We start from the raw sequence: 24,591 nt of genomic DNA, 5'->3' as shown, positions 1-24,591 counted from the left end.
GGCTGTGCTGCAGAGTCTGGGAGGGTCAGTGCCTGGCACAGCACCTGCACGCAGGTTGGAACAAAGCTTCCTTGTCTCTGATCCTCGGGGCACCATGGCTGCTTTCTGAATCTGATGGCCAGGTCCTGCCTGGCCGCTAGTTTCCTTGTTTCACACACATGGGAGGACCTCTGGCTTCAAGGGGGCCTGCGAGTGAAGGATGCCTGAAGGAAGTCAAGGAACCCTGGGGTGGGGGCATAAACACAAAGGGGCCCTGACATGCCATTCACCCTCCTGGGCACGGCTCCACGGTGCTAACCGAGCACACGTCTCCTGGAGTCTAGACCACGCCCTCTGACGCTGGGAGATGTTCACTGATACCCATTTAAAAAAAGTTCATGGCCCTATGGACTGTCATACAGAGTCAGAAAGAAAAAAACAAGTATTATATATTAAGCACATATATGTGGATTCTAGAGAAATGGTACAGATGAACTTAGTTGCAAAGGAGAAATAGAGACACAGACGCAGAGAACAAATGTGTGGACACCAAGGTAGGAAAAGGGGGTGGGATGGATTGGGAGCTTGAGATTGACATATTGACACTACTATGTATAAAATAGGTAACTAATAAGAGCCTACTGCATAGCACAGGGAATTCTTCCCAGTGCTCTGTGGTGAACTAAATGGGAAGGAAATCCAAAAAAAAGGGGATATACGTATAGGTATAGCTGATTCACTTTGCTGTACAGTAGAAACGAATACAACATTGTAAAGCAACTATACTCCGATAAAAAGAAAAAAATAAGAAAGAATTTGCAGGAGTCGGGGCTCCTACTCAGCCATCCTGGTCCTGGAACTAGGACTCTGGAGGAGTCCCTGGCAAGGGTCACCTCTCTCTGTGCTTTCCTTCTTCCTTCTGGTTCAAGACTCCCTCCCCACCCTCAAAGCTCTGCTGTCCCCTCGCCAGAGTCATCCCCTTGTTTCCCAAGACATGTCTATTCTCTGTTCACCAGTATACAGAGATACATACAATTAAAAATGAGTAACAAGTTTAACGAGAAGGCAATGGCACCCCACTCCAGTACTCTTGCCTGGAAAATCCCATGGACAGAGGAGCCTGGTAGGCTGCAGTCCATGCTAAGGGTCGGACACGACTGAGCGACTTCACTTTCACTTTTCACTTTCATGCATTGGAGAAGGAAATGGCAACCCACTCCAGTGTTCTTGCCTGGAGAATCCCAGGGACGGTGGAGCCTGGTGGGCTGCCGTCTATGGGGTCGTACAGAGTCGGACACGACTGAAGTGACTTAGCAGCAACAAGTTTAACATGCATTGAGTGTCTTCTGTGTGCCGGGCCCTGAGCTAAGTGCTTTGCAGGCATCCTCTTATTTAACACCCTAAACAACCCTCTCAGGTAGGGATCATTGTTGTTCAGTTGCTAAGTTGCATCCGACTCTTTGCGACCCCGTGGACTGCGGCACGCCAGGCTTCCCTCTCTTTTCACCATCTCCTAGTTTGCTCAAACTCATGTCCATTGAGTCGGTGATGCCATCCAGCCATCTCATCCTCTGTCATCCCCTTCTCCTCCTGCCTTCAATCTTTCCCAGCATCAGGTTCTTTTCCAATGAGTCGGCTCTTCCCATCAGGTGGCCAAAATATTGAAGCTTCAGCTTCAGCATCAGTCCTTGCAGTGAATATTCAGGGTTGATTTCCTTTAGGATTGACTGGTTTGATCTCCTTGCAGTCCAAGGGACTCTCAAGAGTCTTCTCCAGCACCATAGTTCAAAAGCATCGGTTCTTTGGTGCTCAGCCTTTTTTTTATTGTCCAGATCTCCGTGCGTGACTACTGGAAAAACCGTAGCTTTGACTGTACGGACTTTTTTAGGCAAAGTAATGTCTCTGCTTTTTAATACACTGTCTAGGTTTGTCATAGCTTTTCTTCCAAGAAGCTAGCGTCTTTTAATGTCATGGCTGCAATCACCATCCATAATGATTTTAGAGCCCAGGTTCCATCCCTGGGTTCCAGAAGGTCCCCTGGAGAAGGCAATGGCAACCCACTCCTGTATTCTTGCCTGGGGAATTCCATGGGCAGAGGAGCCTGGTGGGCTACAGTCCATGGGGTCGCAAAAAGTCAGACATAACTAAGCGACTTTCATTTCACTTCAAAGGACCCATACTGCCTTTGACCTTGGAGAATTCAGGGCTCTGAATACAGAGGTACCCAAAATACCAGAAAAGGGGGACTGACCAGATAACTTACTCTTATTCCATTCCTGGCTGACAGCTGCGTTTAAGGAAAACTCTTAAAGAAGTGACCAAACGCTGGGCTCTAACCCTGCTCTCTCCAGGGTTTCCTCTGTGCCATTTTGCTCCCCCTGAGCACCGCCCCCGCCTCCAGATGGTGAGTTCGGTTATTTCAGAGAAGAGATTTGCCAGCTTCAGAGAGTTCAGAATCAATATCACAGTAAATAAGAAACATAATGAAAGAAAAACACACTCCAGGCTGTAGACAAATTTTATCACTTAAATTCACATGTTATTATTAGAATCAGCTGCAAGTACCAGATTTTCGACTGCCTTTTGATGGGGTGAGATAGGGGAATGCTCTTAATTTGGGGGAGCAATCTGGAGCCACCCCCAAAGAGGCATTACAATATTTTCCTGTGGGGTTGGGCTCCTTGTATTTTTTTTTTTTTTTAAGGTGAAATTTAAATGGAAGAAGCAGTCAAGAGGAATTTCTTAACAAAGGAATAAAAGCAGAGATGGCTTTCCTTTTCAAAGTCTCTTTCCTGAATGCACTGCTCCGTGTGATATATTTAGTTTAACACTTTGGTATTTTGCACCTCACATCTTTCTTCTTGCTTCTTTTCGTCTTTTGCTTTCTTTTCTCCTTGCTTTGATCTCACTGTGGCATCGCCTTTAAAATGCTTTCATACATGCCAAAAGCATCCCTTTTTAATCTCCCCCATTCTTCCTGAAGTTTCTAGCTCTCGCCTCGCCTCTTTTTTCACTCCCACAGTCAGACAATGCATTATTTAAGTCCTCAAAACTGAGAGATGCCCGGAGAATAAAACACGCGATGTAGCCATCGTCTGTGTTATTTTGTCTTGTGTTTTCACATGCTTGCTCTCGCTCTCTCCATGGATGTTATTTTTTAACTTTTTATTTTATATTGGAGCATAGCCAATTAACAATGTTGTGATAGTTCCAGGTGGACAGCAAAGGACTCAGCGATACATATACAAGTATCCATTCTCCCCCAAACTCCCCTCCCATCCAGGCTGCCTCATAAGGTTGAGCAGAGTTCCTTGTGCTCCACAGTAGGTCCTTGTTGGTTATCCATTTTAAATACAGCAGTGTGTACATGTCCGTCCCAAACTCCCTAACTATCCCTCCTCCCCATCCTTCCCTCTGGCAACTGTAAGTTTGCTCTCTAAGTCTGTGAGTCTGCTTCTAATTTGTAAATAAGTTCATTTGTATCATTTCTTTATAGAGTTTTCATATAAGGGATGTCACACAATATTTCTCCTTCTCTGACTTATTTCACTCCATGTGACAACCTCATGGATGTTCCTGCCTGCATGCTAAGTCACTTCAGTCATGTCCAACTCTTTGTGACCCTATCGACTGTAGCCCACCAGGCTCCTCTGTCCGTGGGATTCTCCAGGCAGGAATATTGGAGTGGGTTGCCATGGCCCTCCTCCAGGGTAATTTCCCCACTCAGAGATTGAAACTTTGTCTCTTACATCTCCTGCATTGGCAGGCAGGTTCTTTATGACTAGGGCCACCGAGGAAGTCCATGGATGTTCGTAAGGGCTAGGATTTCAGAGACAGGTCCATGCTATGGAGAGTGGTGCAGGGGCAGAGGAGGGGAGTACGGGCAGGGGGTGCCTCTTGGGTTATCGCTGTCCCTTCAGAGTTTGGTGAGAGGAGGAGTTTTGATGGCATCATGGATGATTCACACATTAAAAAAAAAACCTCATAAAAAAGCACTGCGGAAACGTAGGGCAGCATGCCTGATGGCTGTGTTGAACCCGCATTAAGGACGGTGGTTTTCCCCTCTGCTGACTCAAGACCCCCCAGCACGGTGAGCTGGAAGTTTCCATCAGGGATGGGGAGAAAGGCTAGTGTCAGAGTCAGGGGGACTCCAGGGGTGTGAACACAGATCCAAGGGCTGGATCCTCCCCTCAGAGAAACCAGAACCCCCTTCGATGAATCTGGAGGGGTTTTGTAAATAAGCTTCCAGTCAACCAAATAGCCAAAATGGGGATCAAAAAAGCTAACAAGCAGCAGAATGAGGAATCAGACCTTCAATAAGGCCAAGGGATTTAAAGTCACACCTTAAAAAAAAAAAAAATTTGCTTCTCCTCACCTTCAAAATGGACCAGGACTTACAGACACAAAAAGGCCACAGCTTGTTATGACTCCAGTTTTTGAAATATCCAGAAGAGACACATTCATAGAGATGGAAAGCAGATGAGTGGTGCCAGGGGCTGGAAGATGGGCCAGACATGGACAGTGACTGCTTAATGGATGTGGGGCTTCCTTTGGGGGTAATGAGAATTTCTGAAACTAGACAGGGGTGATGGTTGAGCCATATTGCGAATGTACGTGATGCCATTGTACACTTTAAAGTGGTCAAAAGGTTAATTTTATGTTATGTGTATCTTAACATGGTAAAACCAGTGAAAGAAAAAAATCAAGCAGTGCTTTTGAGAAGTTCAGGGTTTGTGGGAGACTCATCTGGACTTCTGGTGAGCCCCACCAAGCCCAGTAAATTAGATCCGTTTAGGGCAGTCCAGGAACCTGCGTCACCTGCCCGGTGATTCCTAGGTAGAGAGGAAACTCACACTCTGCAGAACAATGGCTTCGAGGCAGATGGTTTTGTTTTTCGGGTTTTTTTTTTTTTTAATTGGAACATGCCATATGTGCTATTTTCTCGTCCCAGCTGTCACAACCCATGCATTCGCAGCGAGCGGTGTGCCCACACCTCAGCAGCTGTTGGCGGGGAGGAGTGTTGGTTCTAAGTGGCTGCGGTGGTGATGGCGCTGCTGACGGCAGCGGAAGCAGCGTTGGTGGAATGGTAGCGCTCGTTGTCGTAACGGGTTATGGGAGTGAGAGCAGAAGCCAGGAACACCCGGGTCCTGGTTGAAGGGCTTGATGGGGAGGTTGCTTCATGTGAGGGGTGGGTGGAAGGAAGCCATCAGGATCCCAGTGTGGGCAAGACAAACCCCTCACTGTCTAGACTCAAGTCATCTCCAAGGGGCTCCATCTTTCAGACAAGGTGGAACAAGAAGGTCCGGGCAAAAGCGGAGACTAGCAGCGGCCAACACTGGGATTATGGAACGTCTGCTCATTTCGGATAAGACCTATTTCATGAGCAGGGGTTAACTCATCACAGATGGGGTTGGATAAGGGACTGGCTCTTAAGTCAGAGCTACTCCAGGAGTGTTCACCAGAACAGCAGTGGCAGCCCTGTGGAGCTTGTTAGAAATGTGAATTCTTGGGCCACACCCCAGACCTACTGGCAATTCTCATGCATATGACATATATATGTGTGTGTGTGTGTGTATATACATGTATATATACACATATTGCTGATTCACTCTGCTGTACAGCAGAAATTAACACAACATTGTAAGTCAGTTATGTGTGCTAAGTCACTTCAGTCATGTCCAACTCTTTGTGACGCTATGGACTGGAGCCCTCCAGGCTCCTCTGTCCATGGGATTCTCCAGACAAGAATACTGGAGTGAGTTGCCATACCCTCCTCCAGGGGATCTTCCCAACCCAGGAATTGAAACAGCATCTCTTATGTCTCCTGCATTGGCAGGTGGGTTCTTTACCACTAGCACCACCTGGGAAGCCCAACTATACTCCAATACATTTTTTTTTAATTAGTGCATTAGAAAAAAAGAAACAACATCCAAACTTGGACTGATTATCTTGAGTCTCCATACCTTGAAGAGAATTGCACGTTCACTAAGTCTCATTGTCAAGACTTGACAACTAGGAGTGTTGAGAAGTAGAGATGGAGCCCAATCCTGGACAGTGTGGCCACTTCCAAGCTCACATCCATGTGGTGCCCAGGTTCATGCACATGTTTTGGGAGCATGTGAAGATGAGTCTTCTAGGTCAACACTTTTCTCTGAACAGGGTTTAGAGACAAGGGGCTAGACTGATGTCTTATTCTCCAATACCACTGAAATTGCAGGGTCTGGATAAAATTCTGTAATAATGATTTTTGCTTTCATTCTCACTGTCTGTAACTTTCTTGTTGCCATATGTACTCCTTAAGTCTGGATGATGGCTGCTCCTTTTATTGTGAAGAAGCACATAGAGCTCCCTTCTCGTCTGTTCCAATCAAGAGCAGTAGTTTCCTCTCCCCTCTTGACCTCAAATGTTATTGATCCAAACCTTAAGAAACACAAGCATTCCTAAATGGCTCTAGACCAATTTAGGATTGGATTTGATAACACTCATAGGTAAACATTTATTTTTGCAAAGTTGCTATTTTAGTCGCTGAGTCATGTCCAAATCTTTTGCGAGCCAGTGGACTGTAGCCTGCCAGACCCCTCTATCCAGGGAATTTCCCAGGCAAGCATACTGGAACAGGGTTTCATTTCCTCCTCCCTGGGATCTTCAAGACCCAGGTGGGTTCTGTACCACTGAGCCATCAGGGAAGCCCATAGAAGTGAGTTTTTATTGTCTTCTCTGAGTCTGCCAGTGAGAAAAATCTTATGTAAAATGTTTTTCTTGCTGTCATTATAATGTCCAGGAGGGGTTTCGTCTGTTAAGGATGATAAAGGATCTTAGGTGATGGGTGTGACATTTCTTACTGCTGTCAGGTTGAGGATTTGTTTCCTTCCATGATGAGCCTGGGGGCCTTGTTCTCATTCGGTTAGCTTGTGGACTTTCTCGCTTTAAGCTGAAAAGTGAAAGTGTTAGTCGCTCGGTCGTGTCCAACTCTTTAGGATCCCATGGTAGCCCACCAGGTGCCTCTGCCTCTATCCATAGAATTCTCCAAGCAAGAACACTGGAGTGGGTAGCCATCCGCCTCTCCAGGGGATCTTCCCAACCCAGGGATCAAACCCCCATCACCTGCGTTGCAGGCAGATTCTTTATCATTTGAGCCAAGGAAGTGACTTCTAAATCTCAACACCCTGGTGCCCTCAAGCTGTCACATCTCTGTTCCACCAGGACCAGCTTTTCTAGAAATTAGTCCTGAGCTGTCCTGCTTATTTACTTCTCCCTAAACTCACCCTGTCCCCAAAGGACCCAGCTGTATCCAGAAGGGAATTCATTTTTTTTTTTCTCATTGGTCCCGTTGATCTGAATTTGTCTAGATCAAATGGCCTGTTCTTAGCTCTCATTTTCTCTAACGCATTTGATTTTCCTAACACTGGCTGTTGAACAGCTCTTCGAGAATAGGGATTGTGTCATTGTCAGCCATGGAGGCGCTCTGTAAATATTTGTGACATGAATGCACAGCTTCTTCTTTTGGAAACTCTACCCTTGATTTGGGCTTCCCAGGTAGACTAGTGGTAAAGAACCCGCCTGCCAATGCGGGAGATATAAGAGATGCTGGTTTGATTCCTGAGTCAGGAAGATCCCCTGGAGGAGGGCATGGAAACCCAGTCTAATATTCTTGCCAGGAAATCCCATGGACAGAGGAATCTGGTGGGCTGCAGTCCATGGGGTCACAAAGAGTCAGACAAGACTGAAGTGACTTAGCCCAAACCCTTGGTATGATTCTGCCCATGATGCTGTCTGTAGCTTTTCTTGTCCTCTGACTCTGCCCTCTGCCTCCTGAATACACACATTTCCCAAAGTGGGATCTAAAGTCTTCTGGAACTCTTATGTCTCCTAAGCAGTCATCTCTTCCCACTGTGTCCACAATACTCTGTGCCCTGTCTTCTCACTCTGGACATTATCCTGGTTCTACAGTCAACCCCCGATGTCTGCTGGCCCCTCAGCCTGTCCTCAGGTGAACCCATCAACTTCTTCTGCTTCTCTTCTCGTCTTCTCTTGTCATTAATGACATCTTCCCAGTCCCCCAGACATGGGTGACTCTCACCTGAGAAGATCCAGTTCCACACCTGTGTATTTTGCTGTGTGCATGTATATTCTGGAATAATAAGAACACATGTCCTAACCTGCTGCATATCTCAGATACGACCTCTTCCTTGGACACCTCCAACCAAAATCATTTCTCTGTCTGTGACCCACCCCCTGTAACCCTTGCCCTCTGTGGCCATTTTTTTTTTTTTTTTGGCTCTTAGCTTCTGAATATTGGAATTTTTTGAACATGCCTCATCTCCTTACCCAGAATGTAAGCATCTCAAGAAAGTGCTTGTGTCCAGATTGATTTTAAATCCAGGCAGGGAAACAACCCAATACTTTAGGAGGTCCGGAATCACATACAGGGCCTGGGAAGTGAAGCCTTCTCAGTGTCATTTGTTCTTGGGCCTTGCTAATCGGATGCTGGCATCTCACTGTGTTCCCATGACAGCCCCCAGGCCGTCACTTCAGTTGTTTGGAACAATGTGTTCCTAAATCTTGTAAGTTGGAAGCTGGTGACTATTGCTATAGAATGATAGTGGCTAGACTTGAAAATGATATTGATTACCTAGAAAGATGCATTGTTGTTGATGGAGAGTTAAAAGTAGATCTATATGAGTAATATTAATAATAGACCAATTAGTATTAGAAATAAGATTTTGAATGCATATAAAGGGTCTTATATGTAAATTTTATTTATTCTTTTTTTTTTTTTTAATCTTTTTTTGGCTGTGCCACATCTTCCCAGGTGGGGCTAGTGGTCAAGAAGCAGCCTTCCATTGTAGGAGGCATAAGAGACATGGATTTGATCCCTGGGTTGGGAAGATCCCCTGCAGGAGGAAATGGCAACCCAAAGGGCATTTGCTAGAAGTTGCCGTGTATAAGTAGCAAGTGAGGGGTCTGTACAACATTTGTAAATACAATCTTTGGAGTTTTTCTAAAGCAGAGTCAGAGGTGACGTCTCCTAACGTGTTGTTTGTGGGTTGGGAAGATCCCCTGGAGAAGGGAAAGGCTACCCTCTCCAGTATTCTGGCCTGGAGAATTCTATGGATTGTATAGTCCAGGGGGTCACAAAGAGTCAGACATGACTGAGTGACTTTCACTTTCATCTTGTGAAGTAATTGCTGCAGTAAGCTTAGTTAACATCTTTGTCTCATACTGCTATTAAAGAATAGAAACAAAAAATGTGGGTTTTTTTCCCCTTGTGATGAGATGATGATTCTCAGGTACACAAGGGTATCCCTTCATGTCTGTGGACTTAGACACATTTGGCCTGTGATTCATCTCTTCTGCTCCTCGGTTGTGCCCTTGGAACAGGTTAGCCTCCCTAAGATTGTTCTTTTTAAAAAATGTTTATTTATATTTATGTATTTATTTATTTTTGGCTGTGCTGGGTCTTCGTTGCTATGCAAGGGCTTTCTCTAATTGCAGACTGCGGGAGCTACTCTAGTTGCTGTGCAAGGGTTTCTCATTACAGTAGCTTCTCTTGTTGTGGAGCGAGGGCTTCGGAGCGCAGGCTCAGTACTTGTGGTGCATGAGCTTAGTTGCCCTGCAGCTTGTGAGGTCTTCCCCAGGGATCAAACCCACGTCCCCTGCATTGCAAGGTGGATTCTTAACCGCTGGACCACCAGGGCAGCCCACTTCCCAAGACTGTCCTTAATTGCAAAGTGGAATTCATCTAGTAAATTAATGGGATTAATCTAGTAACCACCTAGGTTGCTGTAAGGATTAAATTAGATCATATGAATAATGCACTTCGTACCACTTGCTGGTGGCAGAGGGGAGCGTTCAATCCTGTTGGCGTTTCTTTTGCCATCACGGTAGCGTTTCTACTGCTGGGTGAAGATTTTACATCCTATGACCAAAGCACAAACCCTGTTAATGTTGCATCTAGGGTGTAACGATGGGTCTGGACCTCCCAGAACACATCCTGTGAGGACTAGTGTATGTGCAGATGGAAAAAACCATATAAAGTGGATAAACAGGACCCAGGAGACAGTGCGAGCACAGGAATGCTGGCCAAGGAAGGAGGGGGTAGCAGAAAGAAAAGAAATCTCAAAGGACATCAGTCAGAGATACCTTTGACTCACACAGACCCAGTTGTCCTTTTTACTACAATGACTAACATGCAAACTTCTCTGGAGTCTCTGGACTGTCTGAAGATCCGTTGGCCTCACAATGGGTTGGATGCACGTTTGACCTGTTTATGGATCTTCCTGTTTTGTCGTTTGCAGAGGAGCTGAAGGCCCCCTTGGAGGAGTATGTCCACAAACGCTACCCTGGGCTGGTGAAGGTGGTGAGAAACCAGAAAAGAGAGGGACTGATCCGAGCTCGTATTGAGGGCTGGAAGGTGGCCACCGGCCAGGTCACCGGCTTCTTTGATGCCCACGTGGAGTTCACCGCTGGCTGGTAGGTCACAAGCTAAAACCCGGAAGCACTTGGGACCTGCAGCATCAGGAGGTCTGGAGTCTGGGAGGTGGGCGCACTTTGCCTGTTTCTTATGGAGCCCCGGGAAGAATGGGGAAGGGCGGGTGAAAAGAAGGTGAGACCATAGTTTGGGATAAAACTAGGAAGCAGGGAGAAATAAATCTGCTGTTTACTCAGTCTATCATCATCATCCTTGCCGTCATCATCCTATGATTACCATCATGAAAATCCCTGTGAAAATGATATATTAGTTAGACAGAACTCAAGATGACCCTTGCTAAGAAGACAAAGCGGTCATATTCCTGATGTTCTCTTTTGCTGATTTGTTTGTTTCCATTTCTGGGGAGGATGGTTAACTATTACGGGGGGGGGGGGGAAGATTCATTTATAATTCTGCCTACTCAGGCAAAGCTTCCTAGAATTTATGGGATCGTCTTTAACATCATTTAGAGGAAGAGAAGGGTTTCTCTCTGCCGATATGCCCCGCCTGATTTCCTGGTAAAAAGAACAATATGAGAGAAATTGGGGAGCACACACGGAGGAGAAGATTTTGTATATAAGAGAGTGAAGCATCCAAAATTCCCAAATCAGTCCCTGAGCATGTTAAAATTAGGTTCGAGCTTTACAGTTATATGATTATTTCTAACTAACCAATGGTAAGTCAAGTCAGAGGTTAAACCCCTATGCCAGGTTGCAGAGGGTTAGTAAGAAGCAGAGTCTTTAACTTCATTAATGTTGGGACTTCCCTGGTGGGCCAATGGTTGATACTCTATGCTTCCACTACAAGGGACCCAGGTTTGATCCTTGTTTGGGGACCTAAGATCCCTTGTGCCACCCGATACAGCCCCCAAAAAGAAATGATGGCATCTCGAATATGAGCTGTCTCACAGTACCCTATTTGAAAAGCCCATGTCCCATCACTAATTAAACACTGAAATGTCTATTCTTCATTTGAAACTAACTTTAGAATCCTTTTAATGGCCGGATAAAAGGATGGTTTTGCACATGAGCGCACAGTGGTTTGGAACCTGGGGTCACCCTTAACACTGGCCCTTTCCCGTGCACACAGGCATCTGTTACCATCTCAGAGCCCAGTTTTCTTCCTTGTTTTTTTCTGCTGCTGTCAGACCCGGATACAACAAGTTGGTCTGCAGCCCTGACCTCCCCTGAGCCTCGTTGTTATCTTGTAATCATTCTCAAAGTGTGGTCCCCAGACCAGCATCATCTGGGAACTTGTTAGAAATATATATCCTTGGGTTCCACCCAGACCTATGACATCAGAAGCTCTAGGGGTGGGACCCAGCAATCTGCTTTAACCAGCCCCGACCCAGAGAATCTGCTGCTCACTCAAGTTTGGGAACTCTTGAGCAAGAATCCTTCTGAACACGTGGAGCCTTAGCCTTGCCCTGTCTCACCTTTTCCTCCACATCATCTTCTCCTCATTTCTTTCCTGTCCAATCAGGTGGCTTCTTCTCTGTCCATCATGTTGTGTTAACTTATCCAAGCCCCCTCCAGCTTTAGCTGGTTTTGCCTTCTATTTAACATGTCCATCTGTTCCTCTCTGTCTTGACCTCCACGTTCCTGGACAGCATGTCATTGGAGTGACTTGAATATGGTGAAGAAGATGGTCTAAGAGTGGAAGGGATGAGTTATCTACTGGGAGAAATCAAGGCAGGCTTCTTGGGAGAGGTGGCACTCTATGTGGGTGGCTAGACTTCCTGCCCAGGCACAAGGGCATTCCTGGAGGACAACAGCAAGAGTGAGGACTTGGAAGGGGCAGAGCTCTGAAGCACATCTAGAAATCGTGAGAAGTCAGTCCCATTTGGCATCAGCTTCTATGGCATGTGCAAAAGTATCAGAGGCAGTAAATGGCTCCGGGTATATTTTATTGCTCATTTTAAATAGAAAGATGAGATGTGCCAACAGGTAATTCAATAGCTGCAAATGAAAAGAGATGGGATGGAGGCCGAGCTTTCTCATTATTCTTCCAAATAATGCAGAGGAATGGGATTTTCGCTTGACTCCCTTCCAAAGCCTGCGCTCTGTTCTAAGCAGGGAGATTAATGCCCTGGTTTCTGAGAGCCATCTTTTCCTTCTCGAATGTGGGAAACGATCCCTTCCTACATCTGCCTCAGAGAACACACCCTGGCAAGGGTGTCTGGCCATCTGCTTTCTCCTGAGCTGGCAGGGCTGCTCCTTGAACCCTGAGCCAGGTCCCTGCCTCTCTCCTACTGCAGCCCGAGGAGGCAGGCTTGCTGAGAGCAGGATTCTGCCCACTTTTGCATTCAGTTAGTTCCTGCCTGCCATCCCTAACCCATCCAATTAGATGCCTTTTAAGAAATCAATTAAATAATCAATTAAAACAACTGAAATAGTCACATGCACAAAGAAGCTAGTGGAATGCATATTGAAACCAGGCCATCAAGGGTAGAAGTGACCTATTTGGGGAAAGACAACTCAGCTGCTGCAGGAAAAAGAAAACCGGAGGCAGTGCCAGAGGGGAAACTGAAAACTACGAAACTGCAGGGCAGCGCAGGTTCCCTTAGGAGGGCCTGGCCTTGACTTAGACACTGTGGGTATAAAAGACAGGCCAGACTTGCTGGGGCAGAGGCCCTGGGTTCTCAGTTCTCGCCTCCGGCCTTTCAAGCCAGCCCAGGTGACACTGTGGTGAGCCCACAGGGGCCAGGGCTTGCGCTGCAGGCCATGGGGCTCATTTAAAGCCACCTGATCCGTCTAGAGCCGCCTCCCTGTGAGTTCCAGCCTGCCCAAAGCCCAGCCTTCAGCTAGGATGCTTTTGTTCATTGTGGTCTTGAGGTCTGAGCCAGTGGGGGTGCAGGTGAGCCTCAGGAGTGAGATTTTTTTTAATTTTATTTATTTTATGTTTCGGCTATAGTGGGTCTTCGTTGCTGCACTCGAGCTTTTCCTAATTGCGGTGAGCGGGGGCTACTCTTCACTGAGTGCACGGGCTTCTCATTGTGGTGGCTTCTCTGGTTGCAGAGCACGGCTCTAGGGAGCCCATGATACTAACTTTGGACCTGAGTTGATACTGCAGGGTCTACTAAAGGATGTTTCCAGTAGTTGCCGCTCCCGGGCTCTCGAGCACTGGCTCAGTAATTGTGGTGCCCCAGGCTAGTTGCCCCGCCGCATGTGGGGTCTTCCCGGACCAGGGATGGAACCGGTGTCCCTTGTATTGCAGGGTGGATTCTTAACCACTGGACTACCAGGGAAGCCCAGCAGAGAGATTTTTATTTCTACTTCTCTGTGTTTCAGGGCCGAACCAGTGCTCTCGCGGATCCAGGAGAACCGGAAGCGTGTGATCCTTCCCTCCATCGACAACATCAAGCAGGACACCTTCGAGGTGCAGCGGTATGAGAACTCGGCCCACGGGTACAGCTGGGAGCTATGGTGCATGTACATCAGCCCCCCGAAAGACTGGTGGGACGCCGGAGACCCTTCCCTCCCCATCAGGTCTGTGCCAAGTGCCTGTGCCCCAGAGGCCTTTGCGTCCCCAGATCCCGGGCCAGGGAGGGAGGGAGAGAGGCTGGGAGAGACCACCTGGGGATGGAGCTGCAGTGGGGAAAACAGCTGCTTGAGGATTTGGGATGTTTTCCCACTGAAGTTTTCTTGTTGAGAAAGGATGCTGCGTTTTGCTTCTTTTTCACTAAAAATTTTCTGCCTCAGCTTATCAAACAGCAGTCCTGAAGGATGGCAGTCAATAGGAATGCTCACACTTTTTTATTCTTCCTCGTATTCTGTTGAACTGTGTTCAGGAGCTTTTAAGCATGGAGTTGAAAAGGTGTTAATTCCTGGGACTTTTCTGTACTTGGATGCTTTACAATTGCCGTGATGTAGGAACACATAGACAAAGGACATTTTTTGTGTGGTACCTGCCCCCCTCCCCCCACGGGTAACCCAGGGCCTTTGGACAGCTTGGTAGGACTTTTGCCCCAAACCCCAGCCAGCTTCCCTTGGAGGCAAGGAGATAAGTCCTTTGTGGTGGACCAGTTGGGAAGGTGAAATATAAGAGACAGTGAATGAAGTTGGTAGATTCTGATGCTATATTCGTTTCCTGTGGCTGCTGTAATAAACGAACATGAATTTACTGGCTTAAAGCTGCAGTCCCCAGCCTTTTTGGCACCAGGGACCAGTTTTGTGGGAGACAGTTTTTCTACAGACCGGGAGTGGGGGAGATGGTTTCAGGATGATTGGAGCCCATTATACTTATTATGCACTTTGTTTCTATTATTATTACATTGTGATATATAATGAAGTGGACTTCCCTGGTGGCTCAGATGGTAAAGAATCTGCCTGCAATGCAGGAGACCGAGGTTAGATAACTGGGTCAGGAAGATCCCCTGGAGAAAGGAATGGCTATCCACTCCAGTTATTCTTGCCTAGAGAATTCCATGGACAGAGGAGCCTGGTGGGCTACAGTCCATGGTGTCGCAAAGAGTCGGGCGTGACTGAGTGACTAATGCTTTCACTTTCATAAAATGAAATAATTATACACCATATACACTATTATTCACCATAATGCAGGATCAGATCATTAGGTGTTAGGTTCTTATAAGGAAGCGCACAACCTAGATCCTTCACACACGTAGTTCACAGTAGAGTTCAAACTCCCATGAGAATCTGATGCCTCCTCTGATCTGATGGGAGGAAATGTGAGTGATGGGGAGCCATTGTAAACACAGTGAAGCTTTGCTCGCTCGCCTGCCTGCAGCTCTCCTCCTGCTGTGCAGCCCGGTCCCTAACAGGCCACAGACCGGTACCGGTTCATGGCCCAAGGGTTGGGGACCCCTGGCTTAAAGCACAGAAATTTATTTTCTTACATCCTAGAGGCACTGTGCTAATCTGCAGTGAACCTTACAGAGCTCAACGCAAGGTGTCTGCAGGTGGGTTCTTCTGGAGACTGGAAGGGAGAATCCACTTCCTTGCCTTTTCCAGCTTCTAAAGGCTGTTCTCATTCCTTGGCTCATGGCTACTGCATCACTTTCTCCCCCTGCTTCCTTCATCACGTGGCTACCTTCTTCCCTTGACTTTGCTGACTTCCTCCCATAGGGGCCTTTGTGATGACAATTGGGATCAATGTGAATAACCCATAACAATCTCCCTCTTCTTGAGATCCTATACTTAATCATATCTGTGAAGCCCTTTTTTCCATATAAGGTAACATAAGCAGGTTCCAGAGATGAGGATATGGATATTTTTCGGGAGGAAGGGAGCAGGGGATATTGTTCAACCCACCACAAATGCTTTGATTTTCAAACAAGGTGTTACCCGAGTTATGGTTCAATATTTTTTATGAGTTCTACGTGAGAATCAAAACTGATTTAATATCTTCATGGTTCTATGTTCAAAGAGATGGAAGGGGCCATCTTATTGATTCTTTGCCCTTGTTTTTGGGCTGTGTTTGTTGGTATAAAGGGGCAACTGTGGAACAGAAGTGAGGATTTTCTGCAAGGATCCATGAAGTTCTTTCTTAGTTTATAAAATTTTGATAAACCAGAATAGGGTTTTGAAATGGGCTGACCCCTGTTCAAACCAATCAATCCTAAAGGAAATCAACCCTGAATATTCATTTGGAAAGACTAATGAAGCTGAAGCTCTAATGTTTTGGCCACCTGATGCGAAGAGATGACTCGTTGGAAAAGACCCTGATGCTGGGAAAGATTGAATGCTAAAGAAGAGAGCAGCAGAGGATGAGATGTTTAGATAGCACCACCAACTCAATGGATATGAATTTGAACAAACTCTGGGAGAGAGTGAAGGACAGGAAAGCCTGGCATGCTGCAGTCCATGGGATCACAAAGAATCAGACACGACTTAGTGACTGAACAGCAACAACCCTTGTTCCATATTCTCTTATTTTCTAGCACAAATTGAAAGCTGACAGACTGCATTAGGGTAGAGCTACCAATGAGCCGATTTTGTGTAACAGAGAAGGTAACCTTTGGGGCTAATAACTTGCTCAGCTGGGGATGTCTCATAGCTCAGTTCCCATCCCAGCCTAGATGTTCAGTGGCTTCGTATACTGCGGCAGGGGTGCACTCTCAGATTTATGCAAATAATAATGTAGACTCATCACTAAGGTATTATCTGAAAATCAGAGCATAACCTTAAGGGATATTTGGTTGAGATATCCTTTCACACCCATCAGGATGGCTACCATAGTTTTTAAAAAGGTAAATAACAAGGGTTGGCAAGAATGTGGAGATGTTGAAATCCTTGAGTATTGCTGGTGGGGAGATTAAAAGGTGCAGCTGCTATGGAAAACAGTGTAATCATCCTTAAAAATTAAAAACAGAGTTATCATATGGTCCAGCAGTTCTTCTTATGGGTATATACCCCAAAAGAGTTGAAAGCAGGGTCTCAAAGGAATATTTGCACACTCGTGTTCATAGCAGTGTTATTCACAATCAACAAAAGGTGGAAGTAAACTAAAGGTCCATCAACAGATAAATGGATAAACAAAATTATAATGAAATATTATTCAACCTTAAGAAAAAGAAAGAGGACTTCCCTGGTGGTACAGTGGATAGGGATCCGCCTGCCACTGCAGGGGACACGTGTTCGATCCTTGGTCTGGGACCATCCCACATGCTGAGGATCAACTAAAGCCCGTGCGCCACACCTACTGAACCTGCCCTCTAGAGCGGCAGCTACTGAAGCCCATATGCCCTGGAGCCCTTGCCGCTCAACAAGCGAGATCACCAGAATGAGAAGCTCACGCACTGCAACGAGAGAGTAGCCCCCGCCCACCACAACTAGAGAAAGCCCACATGAGGCAGGGGAGATGCAGTGCACCCAAAATCAATAAATAAGTAATTTAAAAAACGAAAGAAAGAAGGAAATTTTGACTCGTGCTACAACATGGTTGACCCTTGGGCACTATATGCTAAGTGAAATAAATCAGTCATGGAAAGACAGATACTATATGAGTTCACTCCTATGAAATAGAGAATAGAATTTGGCTACAATAGCCAAATTCAGAGAGACAGCGGGTAGAGTGGTGGTTTCCAGGGGCTGGGGAGAATGGGAAAATGGGTACTTGTTATTTAGTGGGTGTAGAGTTTCAGTTTTGCAAGATGAAATTAGTTCTGGAATCTGGTTGCACAGTCTGCAAATGTATTTAATGCTGCTGAACTGTACACATAAAAATGATTAAGAAGAGTACATTTTGTTATGTGTATTGTAACAGGATTAAAATGGGACATGCCTAAAGACCCCAAGGCCTTCAGATCTTGAAGGGACAGGGTTCACGCGATGGATTCAAAGTCAGTTTCATATTTCTGGCCACGCACTGCTTCCTCCTTGACACACAGGGAGGCTGACCTCCAGCCGTGACAGATAAGGGAATGAAAGCGTGACAGTGGAAAAGAAATGGATGCAGTGCTCTGCTTGGGGCTTCCCAGGTGGCTCAGTGGTAAAGAGTCTGCCTGCCAATGCAGGAGATGCAGGAGACTCCACTTTGATCCCTGGGTTGAGAAGATCACCTGAAGGAAGAAATGGCAACCCATTCCCATATTTTTGCCAGGAAAATTCCATGAACAGAGGAGCCTGGTGAGCTACAGTCCATGGGATCACAAAAGCGTTGGATGTGACTGAGCTACTGAGTCCACATACACACAGACACACACACACACACACACACACACACACACACAAAGTGCTTTATAATGCCCAGAACACACAACTATCCCTACATATGTGAGGCACTAGGAAAAAATTGATCTTGTATTTTATGTAACATTGAGATGATTAATATGCATTTTAAAAAGACTCAAAAAATGGAGTCATGATCATGAGTCATTAACATGACATGCATCTCTGATGTACACAATAGAATTGAATATTAATGATCTCTTTTTAATGTATCATAACTTATGAAATGCTTAATCTGTTAATAGTTGATGGAGATATTTAACTGAAGGAAGGACATTTTATGGCCCTTCTGATGTTATTAAGCAGATACAATACTGTTTCTTAAATGTCAGGATGTGATGGTTTCCCATTCTCCTTGTGATTTCAGTATTTTAATAGTAATGGTTTTAATTTGGTAAAGGATGGGGTGAGGAGAACTTTTTCACCATCCAAATGGCATTAGATTGGATGAATCTTTAGCTACTGAGTCTTCCCCATAGGCAATACAAATATAGGAGATGCTGCATTCAGGGGATGAATATTCTTTCTGTTTTACTCTTTTCTTTCTCTTTCTTCCTATGTATTTTTTCCTTCCTGTTTGGTAATCAGGGCCAAAAAACAAAACACACAAAAAAATACTGCTAGATATTCAACCTGTTTCTCCCAGTGGAAGACCCTTTCTTTATCATTCTTAATTCGTTACTAGTCTACATGCTTTATGAAGCCAGGACTGCAGCTTTTCTGTTGTAATTCCGGAGAATAATAAGTACTTAGCACTTCGCAGGGATGCTGAAACTATTTAGTGAATGAAAAAATGGATGAGTGACGGATCAACATCTTTTCTGGCTTCCGTATATGGTTTCCAGGATTCACACATCTTTGTCCTAAATGGGAGGAGAGGGGCTACTTCCACACACAGGGTCCCCATCTGCCCCACCAGCCACCTTTCCCTTGCTTAGCACGAGTCAGGCACCAATGAGGGTGTTTCTCCACTGCCAGGATAGCTGACCACCAGGCTTGGGGTTAGATGGTAGGATACCACCCTCTCTCCTTGGAGAGGGGATTCAGGGTACAGCTCACTCCAGAGAATCTTTCCAGACATATTCCTCTCCCAGACTTCACTTACTCACTCTCATTTGTCAGCTAGCTGGTTTTTGATTATCTGCTTTGGACCTCTTTTTGCATGATTTCTTGAAATACAGCGTCTATTGCCCGAACATCCTCAGCCCCAATATGGACATGGTGGTTTTGTCGCTGTCATATCTGACTCTTTCGACCCCATGGACTGTAGCCCACCAGGCTCCTCTGTCCATGGGATCTCCTAGGCAAGAATACTGGAGTGGATTGCCATTTCCTTCTCCAGAGGATCTTCCCAACCCAGGGGTTGAACCCGGGTCTCCTGCATTGCGGGACGGACTCCTGACCTGCAAGTGGATTCTTTACCAACTGAGCTACGAGGGAAATACAACATAGGCATAATAGGTCCCATTTTAACACAGTACATACAGCTGAGGGCACAAAGCAAGGAGAGGAGGAGGGTCTGAGGACACAGAAAGGAGGGGTGGTGCTGATTGGGAAGGAAGAGGGAGTAGGGGGTGGAGTCAAGGACACGAAGATTGGTTTGGTCTTGAAGAGTCAGAAGAGAAAGCTTATGCTGGGTGACCCACATTTTCTTTATGAATTGAGAGGAAATCATTGCTAAGAGTAAAAGGTAGATCTTGAATTAGGTGCTACAGAAAAAAATGACAAAATTCTCTGAGATGGATGAGCCTAGAGCTTGTTACACCAAGTGAATTAGTCAAAAAAGAGAAAAAACAAATATTGTATATTAATGTGTATATATGGAGCCAGAAGAAAATGGTACTGATGAAACTATTTGTAGAGCAGGAATTGAGACACAGACATAGGAGAACAGGCTTGTGGGCCTGGAGGGGGGAGGAAAGGGCTTGTGGACATATCGGGGGAAGGAAAGGGTGGGATGATCTGAGAGAGTGGCATTGAAACATACACACTACCACGTGTAAATGTTTAGCGCAGGGAGCTCAGCTCAGTGCTCTGCAATGGCCTGGAGGGGTGGGATGGGGAAGGTGGGTGGGAGGGAGGCTCAAGAGAGAAGGGATCAGTTCAGTTCAGTTCAGTCCGACTCTTCGAGACCCCATGAATTGCAGCACGCCAGGCCTCCCTGTCCATCACCAACGACCAGAGTTCACCCAGACTCACGTCCGTCGTGTCAGTGATGCCATCCAGCCATCTCATCCTCTGTCGTCCCCTTCTCCTCCTGCCCCCAATCCCTCCCAGCATCAGAGTCTTTTCCAATGAGTCAACTCTTCGCATGAGGTGGCCAAAGTACTGGAGTTTCAGCTTTAGCATCATTCCTTCCAAAGAAATCCCAGGGCTGATCTCCTTCAGAATGGACTGGTTGGATCTCCTTGCATCCAAGGGACTCTTAAGAGTCTTCTCCAACACCACAGTTCAAAAGCATCAATTCTTCAGCGCTCAGCCTTCTTCACAGTCCAACTCTCACATCCATACATGACCACAGGAAAAACCATAGCCTTGACTAGACGAACCTTTGTTGGCAAAGTATATGTATATTAATGGCTGATTCACATAGTTGTATGGCAGAAACCAGCACAACATTGTAAAGCAATTATCTTCCTATTAAAAATTCATTAAAAAATAAAGATCTGGAATAATTGCCAAGAGGAATGGGAATGGGTGAGCTGACCAGGAACCCCCCAACTAACTGATGACTGCTTTGGGGGCCCAGAAATGTAAAATCAATAGGTTTTCCATGACTGTTTCTTGACAAAAAACTGCTTAGAACTCCATTGTGCTTTAATGCCAAGTTAAATTGTATTATTCATAGCATTATGTCCATAGATGTGAAAAATAGTAGCAATGATAAGGAAGAGGGATATAATATCTTTAGCCTAAAGGCACCATGAATTCCTGGGCACCTGCCTTAGCTCAGCAGCCTTCAGAGGTCTGTAGCTCACGACTTCGGAACCGCTGATCTTCACAGTTCTTTCCAGCTGTATAATCTCATGACTTTGACCATGGGAGGGAAGGGTGTGTGGAGTTGTCAGAGGTGGGATGTTTTACAGCATGTTGCTTTCAGGGCACTGGCTGAAGCTGACTCATCAGGCATCTTCTGGGATATGCCAGTGGTGCCCGCCTGCTCTGTGTTAGGTGACCCTGTAATTAGTGACATTGCTCATTAATAACTAATTCAAGCTGATGATTAACAATTAGCAATCCTTAATCCAACATATAATTTGATCATAAATTACAAGGTACAGGGACCATTAGAGCCTGTTAGACTCAGAGTTGAAAGGGCTGTCCTGGAAATGTATAGCTGCTGGAATCTCAAATTCTGTGTGCAAATGTATACAAAAGGAGAAGGTAATTTTTTTCCTGTAGAGGAAGAATGACTAGCTTACAGAGAGGAAATCTTTACGTGAAGAACCAGCTTTTCTTAGACTTGGAAATAATGCTGTCATTCCTGATAGCTCAGTTGGTAAAGAATCTGGTTGCAGTGCAGGAAACCCCAGTTCGATTCCTGGGTCGGGAAGATCCCCTGGAGAAGGGAAGGGCTACCCACTCCAGTATCCTGGCCTGGAGAATTCCATAGACTGTATAGTCTGTGGGGTCGCAAAGAGTCAGATACGACTGAGTGACTTTCACTTTCACTTTCCTTTGCATCAGCAAATATATTTTAGGAACCGTGTGTTCAGCCTTGTGGTGGAAACTTCCAGGGCTGGGGGTTCATAATGATGGATCGCACGATCCTCTTAGGGGAGCTCCTGGGCTGGTTGTGACCACATGGCTCAAGTGTGCATAATCACACGTTAGTGCAGATAAATGCAGATTTGTCGAAGGCAGGAAGCTTCGTGAGTGCGGTGGTTTCGGGTGTCTGTGCATGTGCTCGTTTACTCAGTCATGTCTGACTCTTTGAGACCCCGTGGACTGTAGCCTGCCAGGCTCCTCTGATCATGGAATTTTCCAGGCAAGAATACTGGAGTGGATTGTCATTTCCTTCTTCAGAGAATCTTCTCAACCCAGGTATCCAACCCACATCTCTTGTGCCTCGTGCATTGGCAGGTGGATTCTTTACCACTGAGCAACCTGGAGTGGTTAGGAAAGCTTATAAAAACATCAGTGATGCTGGAATTTTCTATGTGCCTGCATTTTTCTTTTGTTTTACACAATACAAATCCATGTACACCTCCTACCAGCCCTACGAGATAAGTATTCTTACCATTCTCATTTCACAGGTATGCCACTGAGGCTCAGGAGCAGCACTTTATTCAAGGTTGCACGTCCAGTAAGAGATGAATCTGAGATTCAGATATAGTGGGTTCAGAGTCTGTGCCCTTCCACACTGTGCTCTTTCTTCTGGAAAGGGGGTGACTTGTTGAGTCTTGTAAGCCGCAGGGGATTTTCCCTGGGAAAGTATATGGGAGATGACACAGTTAGAGATCAGCTTAGAAAATGAGTGTGTTTGAGGTCTCCATGACCACCCTTGGGTTTGACAATCCACTAGAAGGATTCATACCACTCAGAAAAGCAATCATGCTCATGGTTATGGATTATTTCAGTGAAAGAATACATATTAGAATCAGCCAAGCAAAAAGAGGCATATGGCTGAGTCCAGGAGAAACCAAGCATGAGCTTCTGGTTGTTCTCTCCCTGTGGAGTTGCACAGGTAGTTCTTTAGTCTCCCAGAGGTGACATGTAACAGCACATAAGGTATTGCCAACTGGGGATGCTCACTGGAGCCTTGGTGTTCCTGGTTTTTACTGGGAGTCAGCCCTGTAGGCATGGAGCACCTATGTGATTGAACTTGGCTATTCAGTCTCCACTCCTCCCCACCTCCCTCTGCAGAAGTTGAGCTAATTACAGCATGACCCAGGGCCTCAAAGACACCCTTATTGGGCAGGCTATTCCAAGGGTTTAGTGGTTATCTTTAAGGAGCCTGGTAAGGGTCAGTTCTTTCTTTGGGATGTGCAGAGTTTGGGCAACTCAGGTCCACTGAGTTCCTCTGCTGACAGCACAGCAAGGATGTTGTGGGTGTTTAGGGTCGGGTGTGGAGACAAACGTAGAGAATGTGCATTCAAAAATGAAGGGAAAATAAAGCAGACGGAAGATGGAAGCCTGAGTAACTTGAAACAGGAGATCCACTTTGTGGAGAGCCAAAAAGAGGAGTCCGGGCTCCATCCACTGATCCAATGAGCCAAAATGAATATGAATAAAAAGCTAATTGGGAGAGATAAAAGGTATATTAGTGGTTGCCTAGGGGTGGGAGACGAGTGGTGAGAGAAATGACCATTAATGAGAACAAACAGAGTTTGGGGGCTTGATAAAAATGTTCCCAAATTGATTTTGGTGCTGATTGCACAACTCTGTGCACATACTAGAATCTATTGAATTGTAGGCTTTACATAAATGGATCGTACGGAACGTGAATTCTACCTTAGGACCTGGTGGCCATCGATAGATAGCAGATGGCCAATCTTGCAACAAGATGAAGATAGTCAGATCTTAATTCTTGGCTCAGAGTCTTGTGTGGTGTCCCCTTTGGGGAGCAGGGGAAGTGGCAGGACAGGACAACACAGAGAACACAAGGAGATAAAACTGGGATCCAATTCCAGAGCAGCGAAGTTGTCATGGTTGACTTCCAAGCAGGGATTCAGAAGCCATGGCACATCCTGGGCAGAAGTTGAATACCTCACGCAGACAGACCCACCATTACCATTGACCTACCTGGACGGTGTATGTGATACTGACAAAGTGCAGTGCGCTGTGGGTAAAGGGCTGGGTCTGAAGACCACAGTGCTCAGGACTTCGATTTGAGTCTAGGAAAGGAGAGTCAGAAAAAGAGTCTGGCACAGGGGCCAAGGGAAGCCTGTCACAATTCAGGAAGAGAAGAATCACGGTAGAACAGCTAACCATCCTCCACCTTCTTTTCCTTCCCCCGACATTTTCCCAATAATAGGAATGCCTTGCTCGATTTTGCCACCAACGGGGTCTGTGTCATTAGGCAGGTCACTCACCATCTGCATACATGAGCTTTTAATTTTCTTATCCATAAAACCTACCCAGCATTTGAAGGTATATTGTTCCTATAGTGGAAAATTTTCATAACAAAGCTCTTGGTCCCTCAGATGAAAAGCTCTAATTGTAAGCTCTCTGAGTTTATGGTGTGAGGTGTTGTAGATAATTAAATGTTTCGGTTAATAGAGTTCTACAGCAGAAGCAAGACATGGGAAAATTTACAGCTGAAAATCCTCTACAGAATTCTACTTGCTTTCTTCAGGGGACAGTCCTAGAGGAGCCCTGTTGATAGAAAGTGTTGATTCAGTCAATACTGGTCAGCTGTGAGGTTTCATGCCCCTCTAGTTTCTGATGTACAGTAAAGTGAATCAGTTATACATACACATATATCCACTCTTTTTTAGATTCTTTTCAGAG

The 24,591-nt window shown here is 45.8% G+C and overlaps 1 protein-coding gene across 1 annotated transcript in view; it reads left to right on the top strand.

The window, feature by feature from the left end:
- GALNT17 (polypeptide N-acetylgalactosaminyltransferase 17) overlaps positions 1-24,591 on the top strand; it is a 430,162-nt gene that overhangs the window by 224,150 nt on the left and 181,421 nt on the right. The window contains exons 4-5 of the mRNA XM_055561655.1: positions 10,278-10,452; positions 13,741-13,938. Coding sequence (XP_055417630.1) covers positions 10,278-10,452; positions 13,741-13,938 — 373 coding nt within the window. The remainder of the gene's footprint in view (positions 1-10,277; positions 10,453-13,740; positions 13,939-24,591) is intronic.

The sequence above is a fragment of the Bubalus kerabau genome, chromosome 23, assembly GCF_029407905.1.
Source record: "Bubalus kerabau isolate K-KA32 ecotype Philippines breed swamp buffalo chromosome 23, PCC_UOA_SB_1v2, whole genome shotgun sequence".
In the NCBI taxonomy this organism is placed as follows: domain Eukaryota; kingdom Metazoa; phylum Chordata; class Mammalia; order Artiodactyla; family Bovidae; genus Bubalus; species Bubalus kerabau.
The sequence above is the reverse complement of the archived record's forward strand: the minus strand, read 5'-3'. Positions and strand labels throughout refer to the sequence as shown.